At 42.1% G+C, this 20,308-nt stretch overlaps 1 protein-coding gene across 1 annotated transcript in view; it reads right to left on the minus strand.

The window, feature by feature from the left end:
* UGGT2 (UDP-glucose glycoprotein glucosyltransferase 2) overlaps positions 1-20,308 on the minus strand; it is an 813,961-nt gene that overhangs the window by 228,376 nt on the left and 565,277 nt on the right. The window contains exons 23-27 of the mRNA XM_063953033.1: positions 18,753-18,880; positions 13,603-13,701; positions 11,075-11,177; positions 2,497-2,576; positions 452-641 (exon numbers count right to left, since the gene is read on the minus strand). Coding sequence (XP_063809103.1) covers positions 452-641; positions 2,497-2,576; positions 11,075-11,177; positions 13,603-13,701; positions 18,753-18,880 — 600 coding nt within the window. The remainder of the gene's footprint in view (positions 1-451; positions 642-2,496; positions 2,577-11,074; positions 11,178-13,602; positions 13,702-18,752; positions 18,881-20,308) is intronic.

Genomic DNA, 20,308 nt, shown 5'->3' on the forward strand with positions numbered 1-20,308 from the left:
AATTTGCATACTGTAAACTTATACAGAGCTGCTGATTGGATGATGGGGCAACTTCTTTGCTCTTATCACTGCTTAGTAAATGTCCCCCTAAGCTTTGGAAAGAGATAAAGTGGACAAAGATAAAGTACCAGCCACTAACTGTCACGTTACAGGTTGTGTTAGAAAAATTACAGTTAGGAGCTGATTGGTTGGTATTTTATCTCTGTCCACTTTCTCTCTCTCAAAGGCTTACTATATAGACCACTAATTATATTTATATAATAATAATAATTATTATTATTCTTATAAATGACATATTACATATATTGTTGCTGACTTTTAAGGGTGCCAAGCCTTTGAAGATCTAACAAAAAATATGATTACAAACTACAAATACAATTGCTATAGATACAATATCATTCTTCAAAAACATTCTTTATAAAGGATAGTAAGGTAAATTTCAGGTCCTCACGTCTTGTAGATGAATGTTATCGAGATCACATGAGCTGTGCATCACTTCTACCAGCCAGCTCTCTGGGGTGATCATGTTTAGAGTCAGCAGAGGTGATTCGGGCATATCCAGAAACTTAGCCGAAGGACCCAGAGAAAGGCTGTTGTTACTTAAAAATAAAGCTTCTGGCTCAAGTACAAGTCGGTAGAAACTGGAACAGAGAAAATGCAATGAGTTGCTGTCATTTTAATAAGAAGAAAAGTCTCTGTGGGTATTACTGTAGTTGATCTGCAATTTGCAGAAAGCTTATAGTGAGAATTCAGAAAGCATTCAAATATCCCTAGAAGGACAATTGCGGGGATCAATTAGCCACAAATAGAACTGGCTAACGCAGCTAAATGCAACATAATGTGGCTGGGTGTGAAGCGCAAATTATGCCATGTAACCTCTTCATAGGATTTATTGTGGATTTTTTCTCACAGCCCATGGGTATTTTAAGTTAAAATGTAGGGACTCGATTCAGAACCCCCCATTCCCCTCTCCTAATGAATAATGAGTCGTTTTTGTGTAGCTTAATTCCCCAATAATGATGTCACTTCTGGGGTGATATTCTGCAAAATGCAGAATGGGTAACATGATGTGGAATAGGTATATGGGGGTGTTGTATTGACTGGACAGGTGTTTATAGACCGTCAGGTGGGAGTTACGGGTGTAGTAAGTTATGCTGGCGCTTGGGATCCTGGCGCTCAGCATACCAGCGTTGGGATCCCAAACACTGGCATGCAGGCAGCACGGTGAGCGCAAAAGAGCTCTTTGCGTGCACGGTGGCACACTATGCGCGCCATGCTATTTATTCTTCCTCCAGGGGTTTCGTGGACACCACGGGCGGGATGTACTATATGTCATCGCCGCCCCTCGCCGCCTACCGCAGTGATACTAATCGCATATGTACTAACATATGCGATTAGTATCGCAATGCGGTATAGTAGGCCCCCGCGATGATGTGTGCAGGGGTCGGCGGGGGTCAGCACGGGTCTCCGTCACCTCCCAGACCCGGGAGGTGACGTGTTCAGGGAGTCCCCGGGCTCCTCCTCCTCCCCCCTGTAGCCCGAAGGAGATAAGGCTGTGCTGCGGGGGAGAAGGAGGGGGGCCGCAGCAGCACAGGTATGCCGGGGGAGAAGGGTCGTCGTGTGCGGCGCGGGGGGGGGGGGAGCGGCGGTAAAAATCCCATAGGCTTTTATAGGGTATCGCCATAAAAAGATGGCGATACCCTATGGGGCGAAAACGCGGCGGTCGGGGGTTAGTACATACGAAAATGCGGTAAAACGGGGTTTTACCGCATTTTCCCTTTAGTACATCCCGCCCCACAAGAGGGAGAATAGTTGTCAGCATGCCGGCTGTTGGGATTCCGGCGCCGGTATGCTGAGAGCAGGGATCCCGACAGCCGGCATATCAAATGCCTCCCGGGAGTTACTGGTGCTTTTTAACACATTTTAAGAGTGGTAAAAATGACAGGAAAAAAACTTGCAGGCAAATTTATGCACCCCAAATTTATCTACAGCATATGTGTGATGAAAAACACTTGCCTATTTTTTTTTCAATGTTATTAAATAAATGCCAAAATCAGCCTTTTGTCACTTTAAAATACTTTGCTTTTAGCCACTAATAGACTTCTATATGGTTATTCAATAAGTATGCACTTTTTGGGTGTACAGGTTGATTTCCCCAATTTCCCCCGCACTTAATGTGGCTAACATCATAGGAAATTACTGCACGACTGCTGGGATAAGACTTTTCCAATTCGATAAGCGATATTACTGCGTGATAAGCCATTGCAAAATCTTTACATTGAATTCCCCACTAGGAATACTTGCTTAAAATGCTTGCATTCGTCTGTTATACTGTTTGAGCCCTAGCTTTACCTCTTCATAATCCATAATATACAAAGTCATTAACTATGGTTCTACAATAGTGATATCCACTTACGGATAACACAAATATTGTACTAAATTAATATAACAGCGGATAGCAGTGTATGATAATGCAACTAAACATGTGCAACTTACCTTTTCAAGGGCATTTCTGATAATTTGGCTTTACAGTTCATGAACATGGTCAGCTTCATATTCATTAGATTACCAAGCACCTAAATAACAAACAAGCACTTAATGTACATGTAAATCTTGCATACATTTTAGAATCAGGAACAAATATCCCATATACAGTAAGCACAGTAAGGCACATGCATAGGGCAGACAAGTGGAGGTGACAAATGATATTCAGCAATATTTACGCTGGCTGGAACAGGAACTGATGAGATACAGTATTTGATGGGAAATGAGAAGGCAGCGAGGGAATGATTAAAGTTTTATATTGGTATTCTGCATTAAACCTTGAATGGGAAATCTGGCAGCCACCTACCCAACTTTATTGCCATATTTTGTACTTTAAGAACTACAGTGGACCTAATTTAATAGAAACCTCTTATGGTAAATTATTATTCAAAATACCAAGTAATCTAGGTACATTTTAATGAGCCACATACTAACCACAGGTTTTTTAGGTTGTTTGGAAAGGCAAAAATGCAGGAAAACCACCAGTTTAGCATATGCCACTAAACACAGTGCTGCCCTGATTTTTTTTTTTGTGTGTGTGAAGAAAATAAATAGCTATCAAGTGGCAGTTTTGCAAACCACCAGAATAACAACATAGGGGTATATTCATTAGAGTCGGGTCCATTCCGACATGCAGTTGTCGGAATGGACCCGACAACCCCTATTCAAAGAGCGGCCAAATCCGACTGTCGCTGCAGGTGCGCTGACAGCAGCGGCGGTGGGAGCGGTCAGCGGCGCAGAGAAGTGTGGGGGGCGGGGAGGAGCTTTCAGCGCTGCCGTGTCTGCGGCGGTGGGGGAATCAGCGGAGTAGGGGAGACGGAGAGGAGGAGATGGGGCGAGCAGCGGCTGCATCAGTGGAGGCTCACGGCGGCGTCCACCCGGCTCCAGCAAGCGGGACCTCGCTTGCTGGAGCCGGGTGGACACTGCTGCTGGGTTCCTGCTCTCCCAACGCTGCTTCCCCCCGTCGCCTGCTCTCAGATCCCTCATCTCAATCCGACTGAGATTGTCGGAAACGGGGCTAAAACCTGTCGGGTTTGGCCCCGCTTCCGACAATGCACGCTGATCGGCGGGCTGAATACGCCGATCAGCGTGCATTCCGACCAGTCAGGTTTCCATACTTGTCGGAATAAACGGGGCCCTAATGAATAGGTCGGAAGCCCCTCCGACCTAAAACGGTCGGAAGCTGCCATCTTTACGACAAGACGGCAGCTTCCGACAGTTATTGAATATACCCTTTAAACACCATCTAAAAATATGAGGAGATGATGACAGTCAAAACAGGTATATGGCCAATCAGTAGGTGAAGAATTACAATACACTTATAATGAGTGCAATTATTACGCATTATATAAGGACGAAAATACAATTAATTTACTTCTGGGAGCAAAATTATTCTATTAATATAAAAAGGGGCAAAATTAAATTTTATTAAGGCAAAAAGATTTATTAATTATATTGCAAGGGCAATATTAATGTATATATTAATGTATGTATATATTAATGTATGTATATATATATATATATATATATAAAATAGGATTTTGATAACCTACCGGCAAATCCATTTCTCCTAGTCCGTAGAGGATGCTGGGGACGACATCAAGACCATGGGGTACAGACGGGATCCGCGTGAGACATGGGCACTCCAAAGACTTTTGCATTCAACATAACACACGCCAACAAGCATGAACTAATTGCAGCAACATGCTGAAACCAAGATAACACAACTTGTGTAACTGTAATAACTAAACTGCAGGTAAAGTACGCACTGGGACGGGCGCCCAGCATCCTCTACGGACTAGGAGAAACGGATTTACCGGTAGGTTATCAAAATCCTATTTTCTCATACGTCCTAGAGGATGCTGGGGATGACATCAAGACCATTGGTTCTATACCAAAGCTCCAGTACGGGCGGGAGAGTGCGGATGACCCTGCAGCACTGATTGACCAAACTTTATGTCCTCATCGGCCAAGGTGTCAAACTTGTAGAATTTTGCAAATGTGTTTGACCCTGACGACCAAGTAGCTGCTCGGCAAAGTTGTAATGCCGAGACCCCCCGGGCAGCCGCCCAGGAGGCGCCCACCTTCCTAGTAGAATGGACCTTCACCGACATCGGTAACGGCAATCCAGCCGTAGAATGAGCTTGCTGAATCGTACCTCTGATCCAGCGCGCAATAGTCTGCTTGGAAGCAGGACACCCAATCTTGTTGGGAGCATACAGGACAAACAAAACCTCTGTTTTCCGTATTCGAGCTGTTCTAGCGACATAAATCTTCAAAGCTCTAACCACATCAAGAGACTTTGACTCAGCGAATGTGTCAGTAGCAACTGGCACCACAATAGGTTGGTTTATGTGGAAAGAGGAAACCACCTTTGGAAGAAAATGTTGACGAGTTCTCAACTCTGCCCTATCTTCATGGAAGATCAGGTAAGGGCTCTTGTGGGACAAGGCCCCCAATTCAGACACCCGCCTTGCGGATGCCAACGCCAAAAGCATCACCACTTTCCAAGTGAGAAACTTCAACTCTATTTCTTGTAGAGGCTCAAACCAACCCGATTGAAGGAACTGCAACACCACATTAATTTCCCATGGTGCCACTGGAGGCACAAATGGAGGCTGGATGTGCAGAACCCCTTTCACGAACGTCTGAACTTCTGGAAAGGAGGCCAATTGTTTTTGAAAGAAAACTTATAAGGCTGAAATCTGGACCTTGATTGACCCCAATCTAAGGCCCACATCCACACCAGCCTGCAGAAAATGGAGAAAACGTCCCAACTCAAACTCTTCCGTAGGAGCCTTCTTGGATTCACACTAAGACACATATTTTCTCCAAATACGGTGGTAATGTTTAGACGTTACTCCTTTCCTGGCCTGAATAAGAGTGGGGATAACTTCCTTGGGAATACCCTTTCGGGCTAGGATCCGACGCTCAACAGCCATGCCGTCTAACGTAGCCGCGGTAAGTCTTGATACACACATGGCCCCTGCTGTAGTAGGTCCTCTCGAGGAGGAAGAGGCCGAGGATCTTCTATGAGCAACTCCTGAAGATCTGGATACCAAGCCCTCCTTGGCCAGTCTGGGGCAGTGAAGATTGCTCAAACTCTTGTTCTTATTATTATGTTGAGAACTTTTGTAATCAGTGGAAGTGGAGGGAAAACATATACCGACCGAAACACCCACTGGGTCACCAGTGTATCCACTGCCATTGCTTGAGAATCTCTCGACCTGGAACAATATCTCTGAATCTTCTTGTTTAGATGAGATGCCATCATGTCTACTTGAGGAACTCCCCATAGACTCGTCACCTCTGCAAAGACTTCTTGGTGGAGGCCCCACTCTCCTGGATGGAGATCGTGTCTGCTGAGTAAAGTCTTCTTCCCAGTTGTCCACTCCCGGAATGAAAATTGCTGACAGAGCTCTAACATGTCTTTCTGCCCAGAGGAGAAGCCTTGTCACCTCTGCCATTGCCGTTCTGCTTTTCATTCCGCCTTGCCTGTTTATGTATGCGACTGCTGTTACATTGTCTGACTGGATCTGCACGGGATCTTGAGGAAGATGTACCGCTTGTAGAAGGCCGTTGTAAATGGCTCTCAATTCCAGAACGTTTATGTGGGGGCAGGCTTCCTGACTTGAACATTTTCCTTGGAAGCTTTCCCCCTGTGTGACAGCTCTCCAGCCTCGGAGACTTGCATCCGTGGTTATTAGGACCCAGTCGTGAATCCCAAACCTGCGTACCTCTAGTAGGTGAGAACTGTGTAGCCACCACAGGAGCGAAATCCTGGCTTTGGGGGACAGGATTATTTTCCGGTGTATGTGTAGGTGGCATCCGGACCACTTGTCCAACAGGTCCCACTGGAATACTCTGGCATGAAATCAGGCAAACTGTATGGCCTCGTAGGCCGCTACCATTTTCCCCAACAACCGAATGCATTGATGTATCAACACGCTTGTTGGTTTCAATATTTCTTTGACCATTTTCTGGATTTCCAATCCTTTTCCACTGGAAGAAATACTCTCCGTGCTTCTGTGTCCAGAATCATCCCTAAAAAGGACAATCTTGTCGTCGGTTCCAACTGCAACTTTGGAAAAATCATGATCCAACCGTGTTGTTGGAGTATTGACAGGGAGAGTGCGATGTTCTCACCAACTGTTCCATGGATCTCGCTTTTATCAGGAGATCGTCCAGATAAGGAATTATATTGACTCCTTTTTAACGAAGGAGGACCATCATCTCCGCCATCACCTTGGTGAATACCCTCGGTGCCGTGGAGAGTCCGAACGGCAACGTCTGAAACTGGTAATGGCAATCATGTACTGCGAATCTCAGATAAGCTTGGTGAGGAGGATAAATGGGAACATGCAAGTAAGCATCTTTTATGTCTACTGACACCATGAAGTCCCCCTCTTCCAGACTGGAAAACTACCCTCAGGGATTCCATCTTGAACTTGAACCTTTTCAGGTAGAGATTCAGATTTTTAGGTTTAAAATCGGTCTGACCGAGCCGTCCGGCTTCGGAACTATGAAGAGGCTTGAATAAAAAACCTTCTCCTTACTGTGCCAAGGGTACCAGGAGAATTACCTGATCCTGACATAATTTTTGAATTGCCGTTGTTACTGCCTTTCTTTCCGGTAGAGAAGCTGGCAAGGTCGATTTGAAAAATCGGCATGGGGGGACGTCTTGAAACTCTAGTTTGTACCCATGGGACACTATTTGTAAGACCAGGCCAGATCAAATCCAGATTTGGCTGAAAAGTTTCATACGTGGCTCCCACCCGAGCGGACTCCCGCAAGGGAGCCTCAGCGTTATGCTGCAGATTTGGCAGAAGCATGGGTGGACTTCTCCTCCTACGATCCGGGAGATGCTGCGAATTTCTTTCCTTTTCCCCTTCTCCTACCTGCAAAAAAAGGGGAGACCTTTGGCCTTTTTGTATTTGTTGGGCCGAAAGGACTGTATGTGAGAGTGATGTGTCTTTTTCGCTGGTGTAGGAGCATAAGGCAAGAATGTCGACTTATGCAACAAAAGAGATTTGGAGTGTCAGGCAGTGCGCAATTAAGGCTGCTAATTACACAGTATACCACCAGAGGCTTTTCCCACCTCTAATACAGAATACAATAAAAAGGAGATACGTGGAATACCGCTCGACCAGCGCCTCACTCTACGTCAGTAGAGCTTTAATCACGTCCGGCTCTCAGGTCCATACCATCCTTCAGACGTAGTATACTCTCAATATCGGTCACAGGAGGTTTTACCGGAAAGAGAGATAATGAGCAACCAATAGTGTGATACTGTTTAAAAATTTAATACATCACACAAACAATTAAAACAAATCTTAAAATACATAAACCACACAATAGTGGTGCAGACATTCACTAGTAGGGCTGACACCCTGGGCAACAATGGTAGAAATTACTGATTACCGGCTAGAAGTGAGAACTGGCTCACGTCAGTTCTAAAAGCATGAATGACTTGGAGTAAATCACCAGGCTGCAGCAAGGGATTCCCCAGTCCCAGGACTCCTTCACACACCGGCTCGGTTCACACTCGTCGCTCCCATTCAGGTAGTCAGACCAAAGAGCACCTACGCGTTACGACCCCCCTCGGGTCTTTCTCAAGGTCAGCTCAGATGTCGACCTATTGTGTGGTTTATGTATTTTAAGATTTGTTTTAATTGTTTGTGTGATGTATTAAATTTTTAAACAGCATCACACTATTGGTTGCTCATTATCTCTCTTTCCGGTAAAACTTCCTGTGACCGATATTGAGAGTATACTACGTCTGAAGGATGGTATGGACCCGAGAGCCGGACATGATTAAAGCTCTACTGACGTAGAGTGAGGCGCTGGTCGAGCGGTATTCCACGTATCTCCTTTTTATTGTAAGAATGTCGACTTACCTGCAGTAGCCGCCGAGACTAACGCATCCAGCCAATCACCAAACAAAGCCTCACCTTTATACGGGAGAGCCTCCATATTTTATTTTGGAATCTACATCAGCATTCCACTGGCGAATCTACAACGCCCTCTGAGCCGATACTGCCATGGTAGCGGTTATTGATCCCAAGAAACCAATATATTTCATGGATTCTAGTACGTACGCAACAGCGTCTTTGATATGACCTAACGTTAGGAGTATCTCGTCTCTATCTATTGTGTCAATGTCTAATGACAAGTTTTCTGACCACTTTTCAATAGCACTACTCACCCACTCACAGACAATGGTAGGCCTGAGTAGTGTCCCATTGGCCACATAAATAAATCACCTCACTCACTTGTGGTCTGTCGGTTCCTTAAGTGAAGCCATTTCAGGCGCAGGGAGAAACACCTTTTCTCTTTTATGACAGGGCCCTGTCTAAAATGCGGGGTGACTCCCACCTTTTTTGGAAAAAGGTAAGCTGCCTGAATTCCTTTTTGGAATCTGAAATTTCTTTTCAGGTTAAATCAGACCTGAGGTGGAGGGAAAATTACATTACTTCTTTACTAAAGTAAACCCTCTCCTTGTGGTAAAAGAGGGGGATTCGTAACTTCTAACACCTCCTTTATAGCTAAAACATGTTTTGAATGCTTTTTTGCTAACTTAGGACCTATTCCCCTGGAATCACTAGTGTCGACACAGGAATCAGAGTCCGTGTCGGTATCAGTTTGTACTACTTGTGCAAATTTGTATGTGACCCAGAAAGGTCCCTGTGGATGAAAGGCAGAACTATTAAAAATCCCATCTTCAACAGATTATTTTCATTTTCTGTATGAGATTCAGTCCAACCTCTTACTGATATGATTCACACTATCATTTAACCTTTCACCCAGTCAGGCTCTTGTTGTCATATTACACCTCTGTGTCCCTAACATGTCTCCACAGAGTTCCCTGCCACAGACATGTCACACACGTGCAGAACCACACCACAGACACTCCGGGATTTATAGTGGACAGACCCACAGTAAAATCTGTCAGAAGGACACAGATGGGATTTGCCAGTTCACAACCCAGCGCCAGTAACACATTGTCTGTGAACACAAAATGCCCACTGACATTCAGCGCTTTTATAATGTTAATCACACAATTATATAGGACCAAATTCACTGTGGCCCCCCCCTGTTTTGCACTCTGATACTTGTTCAGTAGTGGAGGAGGATCAGCGTTGTCTCTGCAGCCTGAGGAGAGAGAGAAAATGGCGCTGAGCAGTGTGCTGGCTGACTGAGTAGGAAGCTCCACTCTTCAATGGTGTGTTTCTCCTCAGCTTTTATGAGGTCATTTTTTATACTGGTGGGGGTAGGACTGTGCCTCAGCAACTTATGCCCCTTATTTATGCCAGTTTCCATAGGTTTCATGCTGCCCAGGGCGCGCCCCCCCCCCCCCCCCCCCGCCAGCACCCTGCACCCTGCAGTGCCTGTGTATGTGTGGGCAACATGGCGCGCTGCGCTCCCCCGCGAGCTAATGGTGTCCTGTCAGCCAGAAGCAGAGCCATGAAACGCTTTAGGAAGTTGGTTTCTACTTCTGCCCCCTCAGTCCCACGAAGCAGGGAGTCTGATGCCAGCAGATCTCCCTGAAAATAAAAAACCTAACATAAGTCTTTTCAGAGAAACTCAGTAGAGCTCCTCAGAGTGCATTCAGGCGACCTGGGCACATTTCTAAAACTGGGGTCTGGAGGATGGGCATAGAGGAAGGAGCCAGTTCACACCCAATGAAAAGTCTTTGGAGTGCCCATGTCTCCTGCGGATCCCGTCTGTACCCCATGGTCTTGATGTCGTCCCCAGCATCCTCTAGGACGTATGAGAAATATATATATATATGCAATCAGTATGATATGCCGTAATACAAACGCCAGGATACCACTGATGAGAAGACTGACAGGGGTGAGTAAGGGGTGTTCTCCCCTCTCTCCACCCCCCTAACCCACCCTTCCTGTAGTCTAACCCTAACCTCCCCTCGGAGGTGCTTAATCCTAACTCCTGTCCCCGCTGCCTCAACCTAAACCTCCCTCCCCCGCAACATAACCCTCCCCTCCCCCGGGGGTGTCTACCCTAAGTCACCCTCCCCGCAGTCTAACCCTAATCCCCCCGCCTGACACCTAAAGCTAACCCCACCCGCCGGCAGCAATAAACCTCAGTGTGCGGGGATACTTAAGATCGGGATGGCAGCTGTCGGGATTCTGGCAACGGGATCCTGACCCATTTGGAGTAGCGATGTCTGGATTCTGATGGGTGTCGACATCCCGGCATCAGTATTTCGACTGGCGGAATCTCGACAGCTGGCATCTTGATCGCATTCCATAATATATATATATATATATATATATATATATATATATATATATATATATATATATATATATATAGAGAGAGAGAGAGAGAGATAGAAATATATAGATATGCATACATACACTAAACAGAGAGAGAGAGGGAGAGCTTAAGTAGATTTTAGCAGGCATACTGATATCTAAGGGTCGTTGAACCTTGATGTACAGGATGGATGGTGCCACCTTATTTTAGAAGGCTAGCACTCTATGTTTACATAAGTTTTGCAACTTACAATCAGTAAGTGTGACATCTTTTGTGCTTCTCTTGATAGCGGGTCAACCAGAGCAATTACGTCGATGAAAGGGCCCGCTGCTTGAGGCTCAACTTTGATCAAACTGCAAAACAAAACAAAAAAACTTACTACAGTAAAATATCAATTACTAACATTAATGGCAGTACTAAAGATTCTGCATCTCTGTCTGAGTCCCCTCCTCTCTAACAGTGCAGTTGACTGTCAGGATTAGGGTCACTTTGAGATCCTAACACTGTATCAGAGTCTACTGTGCATACGCAGGTCACCAAGGAAAGGTGAGGCAACCATTTTTCCAGTGACTTTTCTGCTGCACAAAACACAGGGAAAATGACTGCCATGCCATTTTCCCGGTGATTTGTACAGCACTGCTGCTGTCGCCAACGATGCGGCACACCAGAGGGGTACGTTTTCAAGAAATTAATAAAGAGTATGCGATGTGGGCCCCCCTGGACCCAGGGGCCGGTGTGCACATTATAGTTAGACACACACACACTTCTTCAGTGCATGCCTAAAGGCCTCCCAAACAACCCAATCACAGCAGGACAGTCGCGATTTGAGAGCTAGGTCCCACCTTCACGAGCAGGTCTACATTGTCTGATCAGTAGAGTAGTACAAAGTATATGACCTAGCTCACAGCAAAGTGGCAGTGAACGAGTGCCATGTGGACCTGTAGTGAGATTGGCAGGGACAGGGGGGCAATCTCAGGGTATTAAGGGAACTGGTTGACCTACTATAACTTGGACATAACCACTGCTCCGATCTTCTTACTACAAATATTTCACAAATTAAAAGATCCAAAATTAATTTGTACATTTCATTAAATTATGAGAAGAGACCTAAAATATGAATAACTGCCATTAAAAAAAAATTACCTGATGGTGTGCTCTAGTTATATCTAATATGACTACATTCTACAAAAAAAGATATTTGTCTAAGCCAAGACATGACTTTCTATGGGGAAATGGCCAATTTGGTGGTCAGGGCAATGTAGAAGAAAAAAATCTTTCTCCAACCATACACTCATGTAACACTTAAGATGACACCTCAAACTTCATTTATACAGTCAATATACCATATGTTTTTATTGTGGTTTACACTTAAAACACTTTAAATTTATACAAAATGGAAATACTGTAGGTGTTTTGGAATAAATATTTTATTTTATTTTTAAATATATCTATACAGATGTGTTCACTTACTGTACATCTAGCCTCCCTGCAAGATATTACAGATGTAATTTGTAAGAAGGAATAAACAATTTAAGTTTGTTAAAAAAACAATATTTGATTTCCCACAAAAAATAAATATATCATGTAAATGTTTTGACTCTACAGAGCTGCAGCGTGACTGTTTACTCATGGTCTGTGACAGATAAAATACAGAAGTGTCTGTTTACCAACATCAACACCATTTGATTTTTCTCTAGTTCTAAAAGTGGTCTTTGAATAAAAAAAAAAGGAGATATGAAAAAGTAAAGGTGGGTACACACAGTACGATTTATCAGACGATGTGGGTGTTCCCTGATCTTTCTGCATGTTCAAAAAATCAGGGGATGCAGCTGGCGATCCCATGCAGCATTATGCGTGAAGGGTGGAGCGTTATAGCGAATGGTCATGTATCAGATTGCTCCATGTGTATGGCCGCTCGATATGTCGGCAGATCAGCTGTCGCATCTGTACTCTCTGCCCACCTTAAGTGTGGTACACAGGTTTATTATAATTGTTCTAATTATCAGTATTCTTGGTGCTTGAAGTGTGCACCTGCATTTTTTATTTTTTTCTGTGTGGTCTCAGCATGGCAGCACCTCTTATTATGCTTGAAATTAGGGTGTGCAGCCAAGACCCCCCCCCCCCCTCCCCCCTCTATGTTTGTGTATATATTGTACACTTGAAGGTGAGGCTCCTTCTGTCTGGACTAGCACCCAACCCACCTGCCTTTAGGTGATTTTAATTAGTGCATGGTCCTTGCATAGCATTCTGCACATTAAAATGAGCACTATTATAGGCAAGTCCTGCATAATGTAAATAATGTGTCACTATTAGTGATGTAGGGATCCACCTGATAAAAGGTACACCTTGCTGTGATAGGTGGACATGCATTTTTGGGCAAACATACTAAGAAACATCCATGTTAAATTGTAGAGTTTAGTATGATTCTTCTGATATCAATTTTCTCAGTGATTGAAGTGTGCACGTTCATGTTTCCTTCTACTGTGTGGATCTATAAGTCTCAGCATGGCAGCACCTCTTATGTTTCAAATTATGGTGTGCAACCTATCCCCCCCCCCAACACACAGCAATGTCAAATCAACATTATGAATAATAATAGTATTAGGATATGGAAATATACAGTGTGTAATATATATATATATATATATATACATATATATATATATATGTATATATATAGTGAGAGAGAGAGAGAGAGAGAGAGAGAGAGAGAGACACACACACACACACACACACACACACACATAGACAGAATAACTTGTACGATGGACTACTTACCTGTGTTTCTGTTTCACAAACTTCAGATCATGTCTTGACTCTCCCTTGGGCATAGATGAGAGAAGAGAATCCACCTTCATAACCAAATCACTTGAACTACTGAAAAATACCAAAATGTGACATTTTTGTTATTCTTATCCTGGAAGAAATACTGTGAAATACTGTGAAGAACAAGAGTTAAATAGCAGTGGATTACAGGAGGTTTTTTTGCCCACATAATGGTGTATTAAATGTGCACGGACTCACCAGGTAACTATATGATTTTACAAATAAAAATTTGTAAAGAGAGCGAGAGATAGGGGAGAGGAGAGAAAGAAAAATACAATGTAATGTAAACTGAAAGGAAACTTGAATATGGTTTACTTCAGAGTTTCCCAAACTTCACCATTACAGTCCAGGTTTGGACTAAGGTATTAATCACCTGTGATCAAAAACGAATATCCTTAAAAACCTGGACTGTAATGGCAGAGGAATGGGAAACAGTAGTTTACTTTAATAGTTAAAAAAACAAACAAAAAAAACCCATACAATTCTTGATTACAGCTATACGACTATTTGATCTTTAACAATTTTGCACTTATGGCAACGCCAATATTTAGACCAATCTTCTTTCAAATATAGCTCAAATTCCAGGTTTTATGGGGACCATTGGTAAATGCCAATCTTGAAATTATCCCAGTTACTAGATGGGACTGATGTCTGTGCTACTTAAATTTTTTATTTCTTTATTTAAACTACGCCGATGTGGATCATACTCATGAAATTTGGGCCATAGGCCTGCTCAAAAATAAATCTCCCAGTCTCTTGAAAAACGGCTTCTTCTAAAATGTATCTATATCTTACTTCATCCATTTTGCGCAATATATTCTTTTACATTTAAATAAAAAATAACATAACTTAAGTTCCAACATGCATTATGATGGAAAAATGGCAAACGGGGTGCATTTATAGCATACAATGTATTTAATGTAAATAAGACATTAGTGTAGAAGGATGTCGCTACTAATTAAATTGCACCTGTACATAATAAAATAAGCATTGTGCGGGTTAAACAAATATTAGCATGAAGCCTATTTAGATGATACACCCAAAAAAATGAAGTGTCTCAGTGAAGCCACTACTGTAGTTGGTTTTAAATTGACAGGCTGCATTGTGATTGATGACGCACACTGTCCCTATGACACAGTACAAAGCATATATACTAAACACTGTTCATACCCGAAAATATGCCCTATGGTTCAATAGCCTCTGGTAGTACAAGCACAAACTAATACCAAAATGGGCTTAGTCAAATATGTTTCGAGACTATTTACAGTATCTATTTCTTTTGCAACTTGTCATGCATTAACCAAAAATTAGCAAAACTGATGGTAAGGTATTTACAAATGGAAACAAAGTTCTGGATAGCACAAATATTTTTGTTGACATAAGATAGACTGGCAAAAGTGTGCGCAAAAGCAGAAAAGCTTCAAATTTTAGATTAGTCAGACAGCTGGACACTGATCCCGGATTGAAGTGGTCAATCATCTTTTTCTATTTGCCTTTTCCAGAGTTTTGGATTGATTATTTTATGGCATATGCTGTATATATTACCATATACATTGTTAGTAAAGAATAGTACAGTTATTATAGTCAGCGTACCACAGTTATCAATTTTAAATATCTACAGCTCAACACTTGGGAGAAGATTTTGTACCCAACATTTTAGATTCTTTTCTCATGTATCGTATCTAATTTGCTGAATCTCATCTGCTACTTTCTTATTACTTCTTGCCGTCCATTTATTTGGCATTCTCTGCATAATTACTTTTTTTCTCCCAAGCTTTCCGGTGTCTTAGAAGAAGCTGTAGCATTTTTAGGCAGCATAATTGGAATAGTCTGCTGTAGTTTTGGAGAGAATGAGAATTTGTTTTGTCTTTTTTTAATCAGCATTCTAGCTTTCCTTCTTACATAAAGATTACATTTACGAATCACAGACAGACATGCTTTTCAAACTAGAAATTAAATTCTCTCTATGGCTACAACTAATACGTATAAAACAACACTTTTCTCAGTATTTACGCGCCCTCCACAGAAAGTGGACCCTCCCGGAGGACGGCGAGTTTTTGTGTGGGCTGTGCAAATTGCAATTTAATTTTAAAACAATCAACCCAATCCCAGGAATCGGTTATTTTTCAATCCCAATTCCCACGATTGGCATCCCTAGCTGAGATTGACGAGTCTTCCTAAAGCCTATAGAACACTGTTAGGAGGTGCTTCATTATGCTAGAAATGATAAACTACTGGGACACTATATAATTTGGGATTCAAAGTCAGACTATACCTGCAAAGTGAGCATAGGGTGCACAGATATGCAGGTCACATGCTCTTACTGATATACAGGAGTCAATGGGCTGTATTCACATTACAGGTTGAGTATCCCTTATCCAAAATGCTTGGGACCAGAGGTATTTTGAATATCGGATTTTTCCGTATTTTGGAATAATTGCATACCATAATGAGATATTATGGTGATGGGACCTAAATCTAAGCACAAAATGCATTTATGTTTTATATGCACCTTATACACACAGCCTGAAGGTCATTTTAACCAATATTTTTTATAACTTTGTGCATAGAACAAAGTGTGTGTACACTCACACAATTCATTTATGTTTCATATACACCTTATATACACAGCCTGAAGGTCATTTAATACAATATTTTTAATAACTTTGTGTATTAAACAAAGTTTGTGTAAATTTAGTCATCAAAAAACAAAGGTTTCACTATCTCACTCAAAAAAGTCCGTATTTCGGAATATTCCGTATTTCGGAATATTTGGATATGGGATACTCAACCTGTATCTCCTTTCTAAAGTGATCCCCGTTATTGTGCATATCGCACCCAAGTAATCAAGCTTAGTTGTGTAAAGGGTTGAGTGCTCTCGCTACCCCGGGGGTAGCAAGCTGAAATGATTATATCACTCCTGTAAGCAGAAACAGAATGGGTGTGGAAGGGGGTGAACAGAATTGAATACCGCCCAATGAGTGACTGTAGAGCTGGGTGTAGATTCTAATGTCACTCCAGTTTGCTCAGAGCTAGGGAATTACACAAAAATGGAGTTTGTTTCTGGCTCTATAATTCATATTCTAACGTGAAACTGCTTCATTTCTGTGTAATATTCAGCTCACACTTCTATTAAGAATTCAGTGTCCAGCCAAATCCTATCCTTTTTCATTCACAGCATCGCTAATGAAGACTAATGACTTTTAAAAATATTCTTGTATTGAAAAGGTTAGAGGCATAGGAAGATCTTTGTTGTACCAACTTAAATTTGACTCTACTAAAGCACAGACACTTCACTTCAGCTGCATCTGTAAGCAATCTATGCGTGTCAGAGGGTATGCCCCTATTTAATGACAAAGCAAATTAAGCTAATCCTGTGCAAAAGATGTCAAATGCATATGCTATATATGCAAGGCATAGAGCAACAATAAATTAATAGGGAGAAATTAATTAAAATGTCAATGTAGTTGTCAACTTAATATTTTACAGAGTTTATGATCCCAAAGACATATGCATATTTGTGGAGAAACCTCAATTCACAATGACCCAATTATTTCCTTTTGCCTTTGGGGTCCATTTACTATTGGCTAACACAGCGATAAAATATTTTGTTTTGCTAGGATAATTGAGTGATCCCACAAGTCATTGAGCATGTGTGACCCAGGTTTACACATGCAAACCCAGAATTTGTGTTACAGTTTCACTTTCTACTTTAAAACTACAGTATACAAAAGGAAAAAGAAAGTAAATATTTGAATATACTGTATTTATCTTAGGGAAAAATGGCTATTCAATAATAAGGTATATTTTTCCTGAACGTGTCCTTTGCTATTGCCACCCTGAGACAGTGATACTGATAAAAGGATTGCGGTAGCACATGTACCACTGTGATCTTTAAATAGGCTTTTCCATGCTTGCTTTGGTGATATCTGGCAATAGCTATCATGGGCCAAATGGCTTTTGTAGATTGGGAGGGATTTGCTCTCCAACTAGACTCAAGTGTGCGCTATGCTGTTACCTGCACAATAAGTAGAATGCCGGAAAGGATTTTACATGCAATATATTTAAACATAATTCATTACAAATAATGTTCACTTTGTAATAACAAAACCACTGGAAAGCGAAAAAGCTTCAGCACAAGTGCACCAAATGGGTTCATCATGGTCACCTGTAGCCCTCAAATTTGCTAGACTGTGATGATGCACCCATTTGTACAACAGATTGTTTACATAGCATAGTCCAGTGGTTCTCAAACTCGGTCCTTAGGACCCCACACGGTTCACATTTTCCATGTTACCCTGCAGCTGCACTGTGTATCACCAACTGTCACATCTTAAAAATCTACAGGTGACCTGCAAAATATGGACCGTGTGGGGTCCTGAGGACTGAGTTTGAGAACCTGTGGCATAGTAATTTCTATTCAAACAAGAACATTGTAAAATGCTCATGTGTAAGTGCATGCCAGTTAAAATATTTTAATTACGGTTTTCTGGCTCCTCTGAGAGAACAAATATTTTATTTGTAAGTCTTCTGAATTTTCTTGTGTTGCTTCTCTGATAATGTGTATTCCACTGCATGTATTAGGATCACCTGTACAGACCGAGCAAATAGAGACTAAGGGGGTATATTCAATTGTAGTCGGAAACTGCCGTCTTGTCGGAAAGACGGCAGTTTCCGACCTTTTTAGGATGGAAACTGTTCCCACCTATTCAATCCTTTCCGTCAAGTCGGCAATTCTTAGTATACAGTATACAATCCATACATTCCAACATGACCCATTCCAGGAGAGACAAAATGCTCTCTACCTGGACTTCCTTCTTAAATTATTATTGCAATCAACTGTGTTGAAACACCTTTCCTATCAATTAAATAGTTAAAGACGGGTGATACCAATAATATATTAAGAAGCATTTTGTACCTCTTGGCATGGGTCATATTGGGAGGTATGCACAATCTAAAAACACTAGGCACACCCAAAGTTTAATCTGGCCCTGCATAGAGATCGGCTATACAAGTTTTACTGCCTGGTAAGCTGTGTATGCTTGCAATTGTACATTGTGCAGTAAGTATTATACAGTCATGTGATGAGACAATATATTTACCGTTTTGATAGCTCAGTCATCTTTTTCACAGTGTTTTTTATTTTTTCTGCTGAGGTAGTATATGTAATCTTCTCCAGTAAATGAAAGTCTTCTTCATGAAATTCATCTAAGTTAATGTCACTCAAAAGCTAAAAAAATGAATAATATATTAGACATAAAATGATAGACAACCATTAAGAAAAAACCCAAAACACTGGGAAGCCATTGGGGACATATTTAAATATAATTTTTAAATCTCAGATTTGACTAATGACTAATTTAGATAAACTAATAAATCTTTATGTTACAACATATAATACTCATTATGCACCACCCATAATGTGCCTGGGGAAAGTCACTGTAAGTAAAATGAGATTCTGCCCAGGCTCTTATTTTGTATGAAATGTTCCCAGTTACAATCTAATCCTGTTTAATTAAGAAAGAAAACCTCTCCAAGCCTTGATGAATCACTGTCTTTAGAAAGTTTGCAGAACTCTTTAGGTGCTGAAAGAGGCAAGGAGGAATGAGAAAATCAGATTTTAAATTATATGAGGACTCCTCAAATATGTTCTCATGCTTGACTGGATCCAAAAAGAACCTCACAAGGAAAAAAATAATTCTGGTAGCTCTTCCACATGGGGCAAACCTACCATCATTTACATCTCTCTTATTATTTTACCCTGAAAGCATTAAGCAGATTTTACTCCCAGTCAATCACCGCCCACTAATAAATACACCCACAGTGTCAACCAGTTTTAGTTTCTAAAGTTTTCAGTCCATAGTACAAATTAACAAATGACTAATCCTCTACGGCCCTCATTCAGCATAGACTGCAATTGCAAAGCTGCTCGAAGAAGCTTTGCAAGTGCAATCTATATCAATGCAAATGCAGTAGGAGCGCTATACACACCTTGATGCCAGTGGCGGAACTAGCGAGTGGTGGGCCCATGTGCGTCAAAATGGCTTGCCCCCCCCCCCATCCCATCCAAGTCCACCCCCTCACCCCTGGAGAGGATCTGGTGAGGGGGACCTGCTCAGGGAAGTGGATACCTAGCAACAGTGCCGTAACTAGACATTTTAGCACTGTGTGCAAGAAACAGCATTGGAGCCCCACCCCTGCATGCAAAACAGGGGCAGTGCGCGCCGTAGTCGCGCGCAAAAATACATAGTGGCGTGGCTTCGTGGGGAAGGGGTGTGGCCACAAAATAATACCAATTCATAAAACGGAGCACAGTAGTCTCCATTATTCAAATTACGCCGCACAGTAGCACCACTACACCAGGTAGAGACCCTTTTACACCTTACGGCGGACAGATTCCTCTTTTTACACATTACAGCAGACAGCGTCCCCTTTTTACACATTATGGCAGACAGCGTCCCCCTTTTTTTTACACATAACGGCAGACAGTGTGCCCTTGTTACACATAGCGGCAGACAGTGTGCCCTTGTTACACATAGCGGCAGACAGCGTACACTTTTTACAAATAACGGCAGACAGCGTGCCCTTGTTACACATAGCGGCAGACAGCGTACACTTTTTACAAATAACGGCAGACAGCGTACACTTTTTACAAATA

Source organism: Pseudophryne corroboree, chromosome 2 (assembly GCF_028390025.1).
Source record: "Pseudophryne corroboree isolate aPseCor3 chromosome 2, aPseCor3.hap2, whole genome shotgun sequence".
NCBI lineage: Eukaryota > Metazoa > Chordata > Amphibia > Anura > Myobatrachidae > Pseudophryne > Pseudophryne corroboree.